Raw genomic sequence first — 19078 nt, 5'->3', positions numbered from 1 at the left:
TAGCCCATCAGGTTTTCTTTCCCTTCAAGAAATAAATCATTATGGCTTTCATGTCTTTTGGCAGATTTCCTTCCTTATGGGACTGTGGTTTGAAATTGGTTTATGATTTCCTGCTTCTTAACAATAAAAAAAATAGTGTTGGGTATCTTAGCCCTGTTACCCAATGCGTTTGTTATGGAAACTGTTTCAGGTAAGGTAAATGGAAAGAGAAATATGAAACTCAGGTGGGAATAGAGTGCTTAGTTATAGCATATACTCTTCTTTTTTTATAGATTCATTCACCCTGTAAGTACTAATTGAGTGTCTACATCACGCTAACATCTCTTGTAGTGTAGAAATTATAATTAAAGTTATAAACTGTGCTCCAGATGATTAGAAGCCCGTCAAAATTCCTATTTAAAAAAGTAAGAATAAAATGCAGCTTCCTCACTGAAAAACTGCAAAACTGAATGAAAACTTCATTTAATAATTACCAAAAAAATCTCATTGTTTATTGTTGAGATTATACAATGAACAACATTGTAAGGGGGAAATATAAATTGTCTTTAACGTGTCTTTAGAAAATCAGTATACACTTCAATGTCTATTATTAAAGAAACTATGTATGCTATAAGCTTATAGGCTTACTCTATATCACTATTATTTTTGCCACTGAATCCCACTAGTGAGCAGGTGGCTTAGATCTGAGCTGTGACAATTTAAAGTATCAGCATTCTAAATATGGGTCTTCTCTGTTCTGGAAAGGATATGTCATTAAACTTCACTCCATTGACAGCTAAGGTTTCACTGACAAAACCAGGTACCTGAATGTCTTAAACAGGACACATTTGATCTATTTATTACTACCAGATGGAAATATTTTCCTGTATTTCTCATACCTAATCTCTTCTTACTTTGAGCAAATTCAAAATGTTGTCCTAACTACGTGGAGCTGACCATATTTGAACAGCCCTACATCTGAAAAATGACTATTGTTAAACCAGGATTATAGTGAAACCCAAGAGTTTTCCTTTATTGTCAACAAAACAAAACAAACTGTACACATAAGCTCTTGCATTCTGGGACTCCATCCAAAAGCATTTAGCAATTTGGTTGTACATACCTTCAGAAAACCCATTCTAGGGTCTGGATCCCTGATATACTCAGAGGATCCCAACATTCTCTAAATTGTCAGGGAGGGTTTAGAAGTTGTCAGTTATGTTTTCCTGGCACCTAAAACCTGCAGTTTCTTATTCTGGCTGTTTGCTGTTCACAGGAGAGAGAAGTAGAAAGCTTCTTGTATACATAAATGTGATTTTTCATTTGACTTTATTTTGCAAGAAGACACCTAGATTAAAAATTTCAAGAAAATATTGTATAGCCTTGAGACTTTAACTAGTTTCATATTTCCTTTAATGATTGCAGCTATCAGGAATCAGAAATAAATAGAAACCATTTTTTGTTTTGAATCATATAAAATTTTATTTTATAAAATTCTTCATGAAATTTTATCATAGAATCATAGAGCTAACATTAAACCATAGAAACAGAAGGGGATTATGTGTGACCTTTTCTTATACAGCTTTTATAGATTCAGGTTTTATACAACTAACTTGGTAATACGTTTCAATGCTAAAACTAAAATAAATATCTTTATTTAGTTAGTACTCTTTGGTTGCTGGGGCTTCCCTTGTGGATCAGACAGTAAAGAGTCTGTCTGCAATGCAGGAGACCTGGGTTCAGTCCCTGGGTCTAGACGATCCCCGGGAGAAGGATGGCTACCCACTCCAGTATTCTTGCCTGGAGAATTCCACGGACAGAAGTGCCTAGTGGGCTACAGTCCCTGGACAGGACTGAGCAACTGACACTTTCACTTTCTTTGGTTTTCAGTAAGAGAAACCAGCTTAAAATATATCATGCTAAAATAGAAGTACATGGATCTCAATCTTCATAAATGTATTCAAAGTTCAATACCACCAGCATCTGTGCTCACGCTCTCTCTCACCCTCTTCCTCTCTTCCCCTCCCTTCCTCCCTCCCTCTTTTCTTCCTTCCCTCTCTCCTTTTCTTTCTCCGTCTGTCTTTTCTGCACATCCACATGTTTCTTCTTTCATTGGAGATGATCCTTTTATATTTTTCTACTCTAGATGATAAACCATGGCTGACAGTTCCATAGTTATTTAATTTGCATGCTACTTGCCCACCTGCCACAAGACTAGTAACTTTTCTGGGTACCAATTCCAAATGCCTGCTAGAGAAACTCTGGCTGTGCCTAGCTTAAGATCTGACTTTTTCAAGCAGCCATGCCTGAGGGAGAAGGTCATGAGCAAGATATTCTAGAGAAGATATGAGTAGATTATATGAAATAATAAGAATGATCATAATAAATAAGCACTTACTCTATGCCAGAAGTGAAGTCTCTCAGTTGTGTCCGACTCTTTGCAACCCCATGGACTGTAGCCTAACAGGCTCCTCCGTCCATGGGATTTTCTAGGCAAGAATACTGGAGTGGGTTGCCATTTCCTTCTCCAGGAGATCTTCCCAACCCAGGGATTGAACCCAGGTCTCCCACGTTGTAGGCAGACGCTTTACCGTCTGAGCTACCAGGGAAGTCCATTCTATGCCAGAACCTGTGTCTAAGTGTTTCACTTGCATCATCCCATGAAAATAGTTATTAGTAAAACACTGTGCCTTTAAAGTGTCTTTGCATGCATTATATTAATCCTAAGAATCACTTCATCAATGCAATGTTGTGATTTCCATTTTATACTAAAACACTTTCGCTAAAACTTGAGTTATTATATGACAGAGTCAGAGTTCAAGCCTGTGTCTTCTGATTCCTGCTCTAGAGCCTTTTAAACATAAAAGTTGCCTCCTTTTTACAGGGTGTCAGTGATATAAAATTTTGTGAAACATGGCAGTTGATCAGATGCCAGTATTTGGTGTGTAATCACAGGAGCCCTTATAGCTTATTTTCTTCTTTCTTATTCCCTCCCCCCTTTTGTTGGATAATCCTCTCTGATTTTCCCTTTAGCAAATACATCACTTAAGATTGCATTTAGCTGCAAGTAATAAATTAATCATGGTTAAGTGAAGGGTTTATTTTCCCCTGTAACAAGTTTCAGGAAGCTGTGGGTCAGCAGGTTTTCCTGAGGAATCGTGGTACAGCTGTTCTCCTGTGCCATCATCCTTAGTTTTTATTTTCCTTTTCATATTCCCAAGGTGATTGCTGCTTTTCCTGGCACTCTGCCCCTGTTTCAGATTAGGAGAAGAAAGAGGGGCCAAAAAGAAAAGGGAAAAAGGACAACTTCCCTTGATTCCATTTGCTTTCTCTCCTAAGAATGAGTTCCTCCCCAAGAACTTTGTTCTGTATTTTATTGGCCAACGTTTTGTCACATGGCTTCCCCTAGAAGAAAGCTAGATGGGAGTGAATGTTTTTCTTTCTAGTTTTGATGGTGCAGGAAGACAAGAGAGTGAGCCAAACGACACCCTCTGCTTTAAGGGGCCAGAAAGCAGTAACTCAGTTCTGGGTTCCACATGCTGTGAGTCCTTGCATATTGGTCTACTTCACTTGGGCATTTTCAGCATTTTCTTTGAGCAACTGAATGACTCCAGTTTCTTTTAACTTTCTTAATAGGATCACTTTCCTGCTTTGCTCTGACCTGTAGAGCCCCTTTCATTGATTTTTTTTTTTTTTTTAATCCATAGCTCTACAAATACCCACGAGTTTACATTCCTACATATTCCCAGGAGGTCACCTGAGAATCATCCTGTTCTCCCTCTGTCCCTCTTTTACATTTTATAGATGAGACTCAGAAGCCTGGGAAGGCAGAGATGCCTGGTGAGTGAGTGAACCTAAAATGCACTCCATGTCCCTGACTTTCAGGCCTGGCCTTTTCTAAGCATTTCTAAATAATACCTTTGTGTTTTGTATGTTCAAATTTAGGAGAAAAGTAAAACTGCTGACATATAAAGTGTTTGTTACAGGAAAATGAAAATGATCCTGAAATGATGACTCTAAAATCTCAGTTCAAGTGCTAGAAATTGACCAGTAAAACAGGAGGCATTCTCTAGTCTTTCAAATAAGCAGATGTTTATTCAGTGCCTGTTAGGCCCTAAGCACTACAGAGGCCAGGGATATGGCAGTGAACGAGAAAGAGGAAGTTTTGCCCTCAGTTAAGTTTACATATCAGATTATATTTAATGTATGCATAGATTTTCATATTCTAATCAAATATTTACTAAAGGTTTACTCCATGTCTTGGACTGTTCTCAATACAGGGTATACAGTTTATAACAAGAAAGACAAGGTTCTTATTCTTACTGAGCCACTGAAGCCAAAATTTACTCTGTTTTCTAGGGTTACACAATAAAAATCTTGGACCCCATCCTTTCCCTCCTGTTTATTAACCAATGCAGTAAAAGAAACACATGCGCACACACACACATTTAACATTTAACTGATAGCATTTCTTAATCTAGGGAATGCAGTAAATTCTAAGCTTCTTTTAATTTCTGATACATATCTTTTGGCTGAGTATGCAATTTAGTTGGGTTTAAAATGGATCTAAATTTAAGTGAAAATTTATTGGACTGAATTTGAACAACATTGACTCTCTCTGCCTTTATTCCTTTGTTTTATTGAATTTAACTTGAATGAAATCTTTTTTATTTGTCTAAGTCTATTTCTGTCTAGTAAGGAAGTTGAAATTGATCATGCCTTGACTTTGTGGGCCATCAGAGAACCATGACATTCCAGCGTATTGATTTTGTGGTGTTAAAGGGTGACAGATCTAGTGTTAAAGTGCCGAGAGAGAATTGGGTTTCAGATTGTACACCATAAGCAGTCCTGGCTTTTGCTGAGGACTCGCTTTTTAAAGCAATGGAAAGAATTGTAAGTCTTATGTAATTTTTACTGCATAAACTTGGAAAGATTAATTAAGCCAGAAGTGTGTAATCATGCATTCAGGAGACAAAGGTCCATGTGTGATAAACATATACTCTGCATATCTATATATAGACAATTTAAAGTATGTACATATGTGTGAATAAAGGAAGTATACTCTGTGCTAAGAATATTGAGTAATATTCAAGTCAGTATGACTGAACCTTTTCAAAACATGTTTCGTCTCACATTTTGGAAGTCCCTTGCTGATAACAAAAGTTTTATTGTCTTTCACACCATTCTTATCATCATTATTTTGCGTGTTGTTACATTGTGCTTTCACATAGTCAGGTACTAGAGGACGTGAATTATGATGCTCACAATTCAGAGAGGCCAGAGGTCTAACAAGTACAATGCTTGAGAATTTTTTGTTAACTTCTGGGACATGGAAGGTTGACAAGAACATTATAGTAGCTTGATATAGACATGATCTGAGGAAGAGTAACCATGGTCATCTTTCAGTGTCCCATTTTCCTCTGTATTTATTCTTTTTCAGTTTAATGACCTTTCATGTATGCATTGAAAATAACATTTTGATTGTATGATTATTGTGTGGAAAAACTCTACTGAGCTAAGTCCAGGTGTATCTCTAGAAGCTAATCAGAAGTGCACCAGATTCATTGACTTTCACTAATCCATCATAGTCATCTTTTAATTTATTTTCACATTTTCTTCCAAGTTTGCATTCTTGAAGAAGACTTTGACCTGCAAAGAAGAATAGAATGTATTTTATAATGTATGTTTGTTCTGTTTTCTACCAACATAAGTATTTTGCTTAAGCAGATTTTCTAGAAAGTGACAGCTTTGAAAAATTGGACACAGGAGCTGCTGGAAGCATTTCAGTTCCAGACAATCTAAATAGTGCAGAAGGGGAAAATGAAATATCACTGTGTTTTAAAGATGACAGTTTTGTCAAAGATTCCCTTTCACTCTTTGGCTTAAAACAAATGGAGTAAATCAGGTATATCTGTTCAAAATATGCATGTGCACTCTCTGAGGAAGCACTCCTTCCTAGCAATGTTCCTTCCAAGACAACCAATTAGAGAATTACTTTAAAAGCATGTATCACAGGGTGGGTAGACTATCATTTTCTTTGCTTCATTTTTAGTTAGGCACATTGTGAGGTCATGGGATTTCACAAGTTCATAGTGTGGCTTTATGAAGAAAGGAAAAAAGAAATCTCCTGGCTTAACACCATTGGAGTATAACATTATGTACACCTATTGTATGTTCTTCAGAAATGTAATAAAGTAATTATTATTATGTGTTTGTTTGCATGTCTGTGTGTGTGAGAGAGAGAGAGAAAGAGAGAGAGAGTTTTAATAAACCTAAAATCATATGCTAAACATTTTCTGGTTCTATTAAAAATACAATAATACTCTACCTGAAAAAATGTTGTTGAGTATATTTGAAAAGGTATAGCAAATTTGATAAAACCTGCTTTTCAGCACAATTGTATCACTAGAGAGGCAGTAGAGAGTAGTCAGTTAAAAGCAGAGACACAAAGATGAGACTTCTTGGGCTTAAAATTCCAACACTGCCATTTTTAGAGCTGTATTTTAAGCAAGTTAATTTCTCTGTTCTTGAGTCCCTTCTTTGTTAAGTGAGGTTAATAATATTATCTACTTCCTAGGGACTGCATGCATTAACCTGAGCTCTCGTAAACACTCAATAGAGTGTTAGTTATTATTAGCAATTGAAAACACTTATCATATTATGAAGCCAGGGATAGAAGCATATTTTTTTTTTTAAAGTAATTCAGAGGACAAATTAAAAGCTCAAAATTTTTCAGGAAGTCCATAATATATAGATTATGTTTCTTTAAAGACAGTAGTAAATGAATAGTGATCACATTTTTTTCTTCTAACAAAAGAAGCACTGCTGATTATCCTTTATATCTTACACACATTCTTTAACATACTTTAAGAATTATACTATAAGAAAGTCACTGGTAATTTCCATCTTTCAGATTTCGTACAATAGTTAGTTAACTGATTTCATGTTCATAGGTTATTCTGTTTTTTGTTTTGCTGCTGTTAGAGATAGCAGTCTTGTAAATGACTGTATATTTTAACTACAATTTGTTCCCACTCAACTGTGGCAAGAGTGGTTATGTTAGTATTGTTCCTCTCTGAAACAACTTTGATTTAATATGCCACATTTGTTAGTTTTCTGTTCACTCACCTGCTTAAATTGTCTCTTATCAAAGAGGTACCTGATAATATGCTTTATTTGGATTATCACCTAAATCTGTCCCATGAAAGACATTGATTCATTATGGCTTCCATAAAAAAATCTTGTAACATGATCTATTTATACATTTTACTTCATTTTAGGGCCCATCAGCTTTTCATATTAATAGGATTGTCATTTTTATGTATGGAAGGATTCTTGGTATGGTTTGGCCCTGAGCCATAATATTACCTATCCTCTTAACTCTCTGAAAACGTTGCCTTATGTTCATTGCATTAGTGTAGGCTTAATTTTATTTCATGTCCAAGATGACAAAGGTCACTTCATTAGGCACCTCATTTAACTTTTCCTCCCTGTAATTTTCTGGTATCTTATACTAAGTATCATAAAAAAAAAAAAAAAAAAAGAATGTTCTGCTCCCATTAAGAAAAAGTGAGATGAGAACAAAGCCAATTATTTGCAGCACATAAAATCCTTATGATAATTTGGTAGACTTTAATTAAACTAATACATCACACTGCACGTATAAGACAAAGGAGCAAAAAAGAAGCAAATAATCTTTTCTATGTTAAAAACACCATATTGCTTTTTGATTAAGTTCCTTAAGACTTGTGACCTATTTTAAAGTGTAAGATTTGCAGTCCTTTTCGTACAAAGCATATTAAAAAATTCTATGCAATATTGATTGGAACCATCCCCAAAAAAATTTGAAGTGAAGCTATAAAGAAGCTTGACTTAAAGTAATTTTTATTAATTTCTTAAGATTTTTCAAATGTTTCAAAATAAAAAGAGATTCTGTAACTTAGCCCACACAGAAACATTTTTGTTACAAAGAATCTCATTTTCATATTTATCATATAATTGCCATTGGTTGTTTTTGATGAACCCACTGACATTATTAGTGCAAAGTCCACTTTAAATTAAAAAGAAGTCTATCCAACTTGTATGTCTTCCCTGCATTTCACAACTGAACTGTCCTGAAATGAGAGCTACTTGGTCTTTAGATCATCTCATCTCCCAGTTTTACATTTCTTTGAGAAGTAATTCTCATAAATTAAGTGGAAATAAACTACTGATTTGGGAGCAAGAGCATTTAGTTTTAGTCCTACATTTGCAGTGTTACACTAAATGTCATGTCATCCCCCTGGGATTCAGTGTTACCACTGGTAAAGTGAATAATTTGGTAGAGGGTGGTTTCAGGTGAGTTCCTTATCTCTGAAATTGTATTTCTGTATTAGTTGCTGATATAATATCTTTCTATGTCCTAAAAGTCGTTGTGTTAATATGCTCATGTCAGTCCTTAAATCAGTGCCACTTAGTATTTCTGAAAGTACTTGTAAAAAACATTCCTAGAAATTTCTAATGATCAGAGAGCATAGATTTTTTAGAGCTGGTTAACCACAAATCACATTAAAAGAGAAGTATATTCAACTTAGAAAGCTCCGGGAGTTGGTGATGAGCAGGAAAGCCTAGCGTGCTACAGTCCATGGGGTCTCAAAGAGTCAGACACAACCGAGCGACTGAACTGAACTGAAATACAAACACACTCGTGGTGCCAGTTCTTACACTTTTAACATTATCTTTCATGAGCAAGAAGCTGGTTGGTTGGATTTTGTAATTTTGTCCTGTCGCACATTTACTTTTTCAAGACAGTTAAAACTCACTGGACATTAGCTTCACTTCCCTGGTAGTGTATCAGACTCTTAGTAAGTTTTTTCATCATCTAAAAACACTTTGGCTGCTTTCTACTCCCCTCTGTGAGTGTTTAAGACTCGCAAAGTAGATCTCAATATTTGGGGCACACAATTGCAATTTCAGTGGCTTTTAAGAACAGTCGAGATTGCGTTCACTTCACCTTTTCGTTAATATCTAGTCTCTCTTTTCTCCAGCAACTTATTGCTTTGGCACATGAATACTAGCCAGTTCTGCTTTTGTTTCAAAAGTGGTCAATACCATGCTCTTAGGAGGATAATGGTGACATCTTAAGGTAACATCATTTTACATTTTATCCTGAGCTTTAAGAATGGAGATGCGTGAATGGTCAACTTTGACCACATGTAATTGGCTCTGTAAGCTAAGGTTCAGTCGTTTCAGTTCAGTCGCTCAGTCGTGTCCGACTCTTTGCAACCCCATGGCCTGCAGCACGCCAGGCCTCCCTGTCCCTCACCAACTCCCGGAGTTTACTCAAACTCATGTTCATTGAGTTGGTGATGTCATCCAACCATTTCATCCTCTGTTCCCCTTTTCCTCCAGCCTTCAATCTTTCACAGCATCAGGGTTTTTTCCAATGAGTCAGTTCTTCGCATGAGGTGGCCAAAGTATTGGAGTTTCAGCTTCAGCATCAGCCCTTCCAATGAATATTTAGGACTGGTTTCCTTCAGGGTGGACTAGTTGGATCTCCTTGCAGTCCAAGGGACTCTCAAGAGTCTTCTCCAACACCACAGTTCAAAAGCATCAATTCTTCAGCCCTCAGTTTTCTTTATAGTCCAACTCTCACATCCATACATGACTACAGGAAAACCAGAGCTTTGACTAGACGTACAATTATTGTCAAAGCAGTGTCTCTGCTTTTTAATAAGCTGTCTAGATTGGTCATAACTTTTCTTCCAAGGAGCAAGCATCTTTTAATTTCATGGCTGCAGTCACCATCTGCAGTGATTTTGGAGCCTCAAAAAATAAAGTCTCTCACTATTCCCATTGTTTCCCCATTTATTTGCCATGAAGTGATGGGGCTGTATGCCAAGATCTTAGTTTTCTGAATGTTTAGTTTTAAGCCAACTTTTTCACTTTCCTCTTTCACTTTCATCATGAGGCTCTTTAGTTCTTCTTTGCTTTTTACCACAAGGGTGGTGTCATCTGCTTATCTGAGATTATTGGTATTTCTCCCGGCAATCTTGATTCCAGCCTGTGATTCATCCAGCCCAGCATTTCACGTGATGTACTCTGCATAGAAGTTAAATAAGCAGTGTGACAATACACAGCCTTGACGTACTCCTTTCCCAATTTGGAACCAGTCTGTTGTTCCATGTCCAGTTCTAACCTGTTGCTTCCTGACCTGCATACAGATTTCTCAGAAGGCAGGTCAGGTGGCCTGGTATTCCCATCTCTTGAAGAATTTTCCACAGTTTGTTGTGATCCACACAATCCAAGGCTTTGGCATAGTCAATAAAGCAGAAGCAGATGTTTTTCTGGAACTCTCTTGCTTTTTCGATGATCCAATGGATGTTGGCGATTTGATCTCTGGTTCCTCTACCATCTCTAAATACAGCTTGAACATCTGGAAGTTCACAGTTCATGTACTGTTGAAGCCTGGCTTGGAGAATTTTGAGCATTAATTTCCTAGCATGTGAGATGAGTGCAATTGTGCGGTAGTTTGAGCATTCTTTGGCATTGCCTTTCTTTGGGATTGGAATGAAGACTGACCTTTTCCTGTCCTGTGGCCACTGCTGAGTTTTCCAAATTTGCTGGCATATTGAGTGTAGCACTTTCACAGCATCATCTTTTAGGATTTGAAATAACTCAGCTGGAATTCCATCACCTCCACTAGCTTTGTTCATAGTGATGCTTCCTAAGGCCCACTTGACTTCACATTCCAGGATGTCTGGCTCTAGGTGAGTGATCACACCATTGTGATTATCTGGGTCCTGAAGATCTTTTTTGTATTGTTCTTCTGTGTATTCTTGCTACCTCTGCTTAATATCTTCTGCTTTTTTTAGGTCCATAATATTCTGTCCTTTATTTTGTCCATCTCTGCATGAAATGTTCCCTTGGTATCTCCAATTTTCTTGAAGAGATCGCTAGTCTTTCCCATTCTATTGTTTTCTTCTATTTCTTTGCATTGATCTCTGAGGAAGGCTGTCTCATCTCTACTTACTATTCTTTGGAACTCTGCATTCAAATGGGAATGTCCCTCCTTTTCTCTTTTGCCTTTCTCTTCTTTTCTTTTCATAGCTATTTGTAAGGCCTCTCAGACAGCCACTTTGTTTTTGTTTTTGTTTTTTTTCATTTCTTTTTCTTGGGGATGGTCTTGCTCCCTGTCTCCTGTACAATGTCATGAACCTCTGTCCATAGTTCTTCAGGCTCTCTGTCTATCAGGTCTAGTCCCTTGAATCTATTTCTCACTTCCACTGTATAATTGTAAGGGATTTGATTTAGGTCATACCTGAATGATCTAGTGGTTTTCCCTACTTTCTTCAATTTAAGTCTGAATTTGGCAATAAAGATTTTATGATCTGAGCCACTGTCAGCTCCCGGTCTTGTTTTTGCTGACTGTATAGAGCTTTTCCATCTTTGGCTGCAAAGAATATAATCAATCTGATTTCGGTATTGACCATCTGGTGATGTTCATGTGTAGAGTCTTCTCTTGTATTGTTGGAAGAGGGTGTTTGCTATGACCAGTGCGTTCTCTTTGCAAAACCCTATTAGCCTTTGCCCTGCTTCATTCTGTGCTCCAAGGCCAAATTTGCCTGTTACTCCAGGTATTTCTTGACTTCCTACTTTTGTGCTCCAATCCCCTATAATGAAAAGGACAATTTTTTTGGGTGTTAGTTCTAGAAGGACTTGTAGGTCTTCATAGAACCATTCAACTTCAGCATTACTGGTCAGGGCATAGACTTGGATTACCGTGATATTGAATGGTTTGCCTTGGAAACAAACAGAGATCATTCTGTCATTTTTTAGATCGCATCCAAGTACTGCATTTCAGACTTTTTTGTTGACTATGATGGCTACTCCATTTCTGCTAAAGGATTCTTGCCCGCAGTAGTAGATTTAATGATCATCTGAGTTAAATTCACTCATTCCAGTTCATTTTAATTTGCTGATTCCTAAAATGTCAATTTTCACTATTGCCATCTCCTGTTTGACCACTTCCGATTTGCCTTGATTCATGGACCTAACATTCCAGGTTCCTATGCAATATTGCTCTTTACAGCATCAGACTTTACTTCCCCAATTGAGTGTTGCTTTTGCTTTGGCCCCATCTCTTCATTCTTTCTGGAGTTATTTCTCCACTGATCTCCAGTAGCATATTGGGCACCTACCAACCTGTGGAGTTCATCTTTCAGTGTCCTATCTTTTTGCCTTTTCATACTGTTCATGGGGTTCTCAAGGCAAGAATACTGAAGGGGTTTGTCATTCCCTTCTCCAGTATTCTTGCCTGAAGAATCTCATGGTCAGAGGAGCCTGGCGGGCTACAGTCCATTGGGTCGCAAAGAGTCGGACATGACTGAGCGACTTCACTTTCACTCTCTGGTGGAGCACGTTTTGTCAGTAGACTGAAGCTGAGGTTCAGTCTTGTGTTTTTGCTTCCTTAATGCCTAGCAGTCTGTTTGAGGACTTCTCTGAGAGCTCAGTTGGTAAAGAATCTGCGTGCAATGCAGGAGACCCTGGTTCAGTTCCTGGGTCAGGAAGATCAGCTGGAGAATGGATAGGCTACCCAGTCCAGTATTCTTTGGCTTCCCTTGTGGCTCAGCTGGTAAAGAATATGCCCTCAATGTGTGAGACCTGGGCTTGATCCCTGTGTTGGGAAGATCCCTTAAGAAGGGAAAGGCTACCTATTCCAGTATTCTGGCCTGGAGAATCCCATGGACTGTATAGTCCATGGAGTCCCAAAGTGTTGAACAAGACTGACCTACTTTCACTTTCAGCCTGTTTGAATTGATCCCTGTCCCTCCCTTGTTTAGAAAGAGTGTTCCTTTAAAATGGTATTTAGAAATAAAACAAGAAAAAATAAAATTGTGAATTTAGATGTACACATTTTAACCTTTAGGAATAGGTGGTTCTAGAGCAGGAATCCTCAAATACTTGATTATGTTAGTTTTAACAAGCAGTTGATTTTTGCTCTCTCTGACTTTTGACAGTTACTTTAATTTGTCTGTGTTTGTAATTTAGGATATTCAGGAGTTTGTTGTCATTGCTCTTAATTATTACATTGCATCCTTTTACATGTAGACTTGATCTAAGTAGAGAAAACAGCTTGGGGTGAGGTTGAATGGAATTACAGAAATCTCTGATTTAGGCAGGGAGATCCACTCACTGCCTCCTGACTTCGCCACCCATCTCCCTCACAGGTTTCTTCTTGGAATGCAGTTTTCCCTCATTTCCAAAGATGTCAAGCTTATCTGGCTTTTAAGACCCAGGAGCCCTCTTTCTCCTCTCACCATAGTCTCTTACTCTTCAGAGCTCTCATAGTTTGACCTCCTAGGTTCTTGTGTTTTCCTCCTCAAGATTAATCATCAGTTTATATGTATATATTTGTATACATAAAAAGTTGCTCAGAGGCAGGACTGTGACTTTTGTTTCTTTGTATTTCCCCCATGCCTCCCACAATGTCTTTCACATGATTCGACTCTGTAACCTTTGGCATTCTTTCTAACACTGAGATTCCATGATTCTGACAGCCAGCCAGTCAATAAATATCGATTTCTTGGCTATCCAACCCAGGGCATTCTTTTGTTAGGGCCCACATCATTTGTATTCTGTAGTGAGAGCAAATTACCTATGATGTGGAAGTGGTATGGCATTATCCAATCCCTTTCCTTCCATGGCCAATTCAGAGGTTGACTCACCATCTAAATGCCCTCTTTTCCACAGAATGTAGATTAAATAGTGCTAATGAATGGCCTTTGTGTGTGTGTGTGTGTGTGTGTGTGTGCACTCTTACACATGTAAATGGTTATAAACATCCCTTTCTTTGATTGGGTGGAATTTGTCTTATTTATTGCTTTCCTCCCTATTTTTTTTTTTTTTGTCAGTTTAGACAACCTTCAGATATGTTGAAGTTGCTTCTTATGTATTCACAAATTTAAGTAATTATGATAGAATCCTGACTCTGATAAATACACAGGCTTCTAGAACTGAGTTTTGTAACACACTCATTTATAATAGTATAGAAAGCTTGCATAGTTTTTTTTTATTCCTGAAACAATGACAAAATAGAGACATTTTCAGGTATAACTTAGATGTATATTTTTAAAAGATTCAAAGTCAAATTTAAAAAACAATTATCTAGAAACATAATGCTGAGGAAAAACAATCTTTGATTAATAACCAAAGTCTTGGTTTGGGGCCCTGATTCTCCCATTATATATGTGATTTTTATATAAGAAGATTGGGCTCTCTGATCTTTAATTCCCTCATATGTAAAACGAGCAAACTTATAATTGCTACTTCACAAGGACTTTGTGAGGAAAAGTTAAATAATTAAGTGCAATCTTGTAATAAACATCTATGCAGATGATATAGTAACTAATAATTATAATTTATGAGTTTTTGTGCCTCATTTATATGTCAAAATGGTGTAAAACATTATATCATTCAGAATTATCCTCATAGTCCTCCATTCACCAAATCCCATGTTAACCTTCTGTCCCACTTTCTATTTCAAATGATTTTCCATTATTTTTTTAAATAATAAACTTTCAGTCTTGATGATGGCTCTCCCTTGACTTAGCTCTGATATTATGCATTTGCTCTAAAATATGAAAATCCACTTTCTGTTCCTAGATTGCAGAAACTACCATCAATTGCATTTTCTGTGTCATGGAATAGACTCTACTTTTTATATGATGCCTTTCACTTTCACCTAGATCTTAACATCAGTCAGAGAAAAAAAAAAAAGAATATTCATAGAATCCTTTTACATATTGCCAATTATATGCAAACACATTCAACAGACACTTGTACTTAAACTACACCAATTACGTAGGTGTGTGACTTAGTTTTGAAGCATGCCTAATAAAAATAAGTATAAAATAGATACATGTTCCTTTCAAAATATATACATTTCCTTGTTTATGATTGGAAATTTTTCAGAATTATTAAGAGTGTTTATTCCTTTGTATGAGTGTTCATTGTATTCTTGTACTTAAATCTGAATCTTATTCCTATTCTCTGCATAATTCAGCTTTGTTTTCCAAGCACTAGTCAGGGAGAAGGCCAGAGAAATCTGGAAAAGAAGAACAAAGCTTTTATCATTTAACTTTTTATTGATATTTTTTCAATTAATTTATTTATTTTAATTGGAGGGTAAAATGCTTTATAATTTAGTGATGATTTTTGATAATTAATTCCAAGCTTATTTCAGTCTCTTTGATTAGGAAATGAAAACTGAGTGAGATATAGAGATGGCCTGGTAAAACGTGCTCCAGGAATGGCTTGGTTTCATCTTTGTGTGTGTGTGTGTGTGTGTGTGTGTGTGTGTGGCTTGTTGCCTGGGTGATAAAAAAAATTGAAGAGAATGGCTGGAAGGGGAAGACAAAAGCTGCGTCTATACAACTCCAGCAGAATTGGACCTGACTGAAAGATTGGTTTGGTCTGATTTACTGGAGCCTATCTTCTCAGTGGCAGTGATCTGGAAATTGCTTCCAGGGCCATTTTAATTAGCTGATTCAAATCAAAACAAACCAATCCTGGTAACATCCATTTCTACCCTGACCCTCATCAATGACTGTTTGCAGAATGGTGATTCCTAAGTAGTTCTCCGTGAGCTCAATAAGTGATTTGAGGTATGCATTTTTGTTTTTAAACATGAATCTTTAATGGTGAGGAAAGAATCCACTTTCTTGGCTTTAGTGACAGGTGAATATTAGTGCACAGTGGCATTTGTTCAGTGCATCAAAGCTTGAAACCACAAACGTGAAACCTGCCCTTCCATAGTTAATTTATGACATGAGAGAGCTCTATTCCTCAGGAATATTTTAATAAGAGGATTTCATTATGTTTCATGGCAATGTGGTAAATGCATTCTGTGTTTTTGGGTACGCTTTTAAAAGTATGTCAAGTCTTGAAAATAGAAGATGAAACACTTTGATGCCTCTGATTTCCTATGTTTTTATTGTTTTACTTATTCGCTTATTGAATACCTTGCAGAACATTTTAAATAGAATATTCCCTTTAAGGAGAGAAAAGAATGACTGTTATATGGAAAAGGTTAAAAAGAGAAAATTAATGAAATTTTAAATGGACAGGCTAAGTTGAAAAAAAATAGAAAAAGTGGGTAAAATAAAATGATAATAAAATGAAGAATGTTTACTACAGCTTAAAAATGTCTGTTTCATAATCTATCATATGACAAATAATAGAAAGTCAAAAACATGATTTCAAAATATTAAAATTAGACAAAAGTGGTACTATGATGTGACCAGTATTGTGATTTGTTTAGCTAGCTATTTCCAACAGGTATTCATTCATTAGAGCAGTTTTATTGAGAGACTACCATGTACCAACACTGAGAATAAAGTAGTAAACAATGAAAATGAGGTTTGTTCTCCTAGACTACATTGTAGCCTTGACAGGATGAGACAGTTAAGTGAATAACTTCACAAAGATAATTGTGTGTGTGTGTGTGTATAGTGTTCCTGCTCAGTCGCTAAGTCGTGTTCCTCTCTTTGTGACCCCATGGACTATAGCCCGCCAGGCTCCTCTGTCCATGGGATTCTCCAGGCAAAGATATGGACTTCCCAGATTGCTCAGTGGTAAAGAAGCTGCCTGCTAATATAGGAGTCTCAGAGAATGTGGGTTTGATTCCTGGGTCTGAAGATTCCCTGGAGGAGGAAATGGCAACCCACTCCAGGATTCTTGCCTGAAGAATCCCATAGACAGAGGAGCCTGGTGGGCTACAGTCCATACGATCGCAAAGAGTCAGACGTGACTGAGCAATTTAGCATGACCATGATAGGTAGTACCTAACAGGATGATCTAATGTAGTCTAGTTGTGCATTATAGCTACATCATTCTCATTGATTTGAAAATAAAAAATCGTATCTGAAACTTTTAAATATATAGTTTTCATTTTTGTATAAAGCAGTTTTTAAATGACAAGTGTAGTGTATGGTTTGTGTTCTGATTAGATAATCTATGTTCATCTTAGGGCTTCCCAGATAGCACTAGTGGTAAAGAACCTGCCTGCCAATGTAGGAAACATAAGAGGTGCAGGTTCAATCCCTGGGTGGGGAAGATCCTCTGGAGAAGGAAATGGCAACCCACTCCAGTATTCTTGCCTGGAAAACCCCATGGACAGAGGAGCCTGGTGAGTTACAGTCCATGGGGTTGCAAAGAGTTGGACAGGACTGAAGCAACTTAGCACATGTTCATCTTAAACTTACAATTTAAATCATGAAAACTCACTTAGCACAGATTCCATGCTAAACTTGTCTTCTGTGTGTTATTGGCCAGAATATCTTAAATTTTGTTAAGTTTTAAAACTTGCTAGAGAAAGAAAATATACTCTTTTTATTTCTAAGAAAAGATAAAATTTAACTTAATAAATTAAGGCATTTTAAAGCTGCTTAAATTTATGCAGCTAATATGGATAATCTGTAGTCAGAACAATTTTTTAAGCATCTTATGCTCTTGAATATAAGCAATTTTTAAATTAGCCATTACTTTTTTGTTCCATTTACTTTCAAATGTGAGTTAGTTGATTATTCATTGAAAGAATTCATTTACTTTTCTAACCTTGATTTTCATGTGCTGATGCATTGTGACATTGGAAATTAGGTGCAGTACTAATTTTTTCTTTTTTAATTCTTAAAACATTCTAATTCTTTTGGTAGCGAACTGTAGCATTTTTATTTTATGGAAGTGATTTATTATCCTTTTTGTCAGTGTTCAAACTCACTAAAGCTTTTACTGACATCAATTGCATCATTAAACTAGAAACAATATTCTGTGCATTTTTTGTCAGAGAGCAGAAATCAGACTATTGGTCAGGCTCAAATTCAAAGCAATAAGTATTCAATACCATTTAAAACTCAAATTGGCACCAAAACATTTTAAAGGAGTATTATCATTACTTTCATTTGTAAAAAACAATACCTTTTTATGGTCAGGTTTTTGAAGGGGATAGTTTTAATAATTCATCCTCGACCATAAATCAGTGAACCATTTACTGTTGATGTGTTAAATGCTCAGATTTCCATGATTGCATTTAGAGACTAGAGAGCTCCTTTGATGGGTGTGAACATTCAGATCAAGCTCACCTCCCAGAGATTTTAGGGACAGTAAATTGTAAAAGAACTGATAACAAAATTACCATTTCATTCTTATTTGTATTTATAATATAAATAAAGCCAACAACACCTCCTTCCCTGACAGCCCCTCTCCTTTAAATACTCAAAGCCTGGAAAACAATAATTCAATGTTTCTTTTACCATGCAGATATCTCTTGTCAAAGACATAATCCAAGAAAAATTAGCCAACAGCATTGATCTAGATGCCCTAGGGTTGTTAATTGTAGCTGGAACTGTTATGTCTCTATGACTTCTAAAAGAGGTTATGGCCACTGCAAATACATCTTAAAGAAGGAAAGAATACTATCAGCCAAAATATGCATCCAAGTTTTGGATCTAGGCTAGCAAAACCCTACTCACATCCCTGTAAAGCAGACATATATTTTTGTATTTTTTATAGGTGGATACAGTGCAGACCACGAAACCCCCTGGCCACATTGAGGAATCGTGTAAAATGAATGTATGTGCTCGTAAGTGAAATCCATGGAATGTTCCAACTAAAGTTGTTGGATCCTAATAAACCTGGATTAGTCCTGTGTAAAAAGAAATCGATTCCCAAGGGGCAGGACCACTAGCTGAGTAAAATGAAGCTCTGATTTGGAAGAAAACAAAATAAATTCTCGGCAAAAAAGGAATCAAACTATAATTTGCAAACAGTTGAAAAAGAAAATTAAGCTCTCAGTATAGAATCAAGAAGGGATGTGAGAGAGGTTTTACAGTCTTATCAATTACAGTGGAGAAACTGAATCAAATATCATCACATTCAAGAGTATGGAAAGAACAGGAAATCCTTTTCCTTTGGTTTGCACTTGAAAGGACTCAAGCAAAGAGTGGAGAAACATATCCTCTTACTTACTGTTTATAGTTAATAAGATGAAAATTATTATAGATGTGATTTCATTTGCCTTGCTTGAACTAATTGGATGCATTGTGTAGAAATCACCTGAGCC

At 36.6% G+C, this 19078-nt stretch overlaps 1 protein-coding gene across 7 annotated transcripts in view; it reads left to right on the top strand.

The window, feature by feature from the left end:
* The window catches only part of PCDH7 (protocadherin 7), a 447041-nt gene that overhangs the window by 54237 nt on the left and 373726 nt on the right, over positions 1-19078 (top strand). For 5 of the 7 annotated variants that reach the window (XM_043438888.1, XM_043438887.1, XM_043438893.1 and 2 more), the window contains exon 2: positions 18529-18588. The exons of the other annotated variants lie outside the window; for them this stretch is intronic. In XM_043438888.1, the coding sequence (XP_043294823.1) occupies positions 18529-18588 (60 nt within the window). The remainder of the gene's footprint in view (positions 1-18528; positions 18589-19078) is intronic. 7 annotated transcript variants of the gene reach the window in all.

Source organism: Cervus canadensis, chromosome 19, assembly GCF_019320065.1.
Source record: "Cervus canadensis isolate Bull #8, Minnesota chromosome 19, ASM1932006v1, whole genome shotgun sequence".
Lineage (NCBI taxonomy): Eukaryota > Metazoa > Chordata > Mammalia > Artiodactyla > Cervidae > Cervus > Cervus canadensis.
Note: the sequence above shows the minus strand (reverse complement) of the source record. Positions and strands in the feature narration are given on the sequence as shown.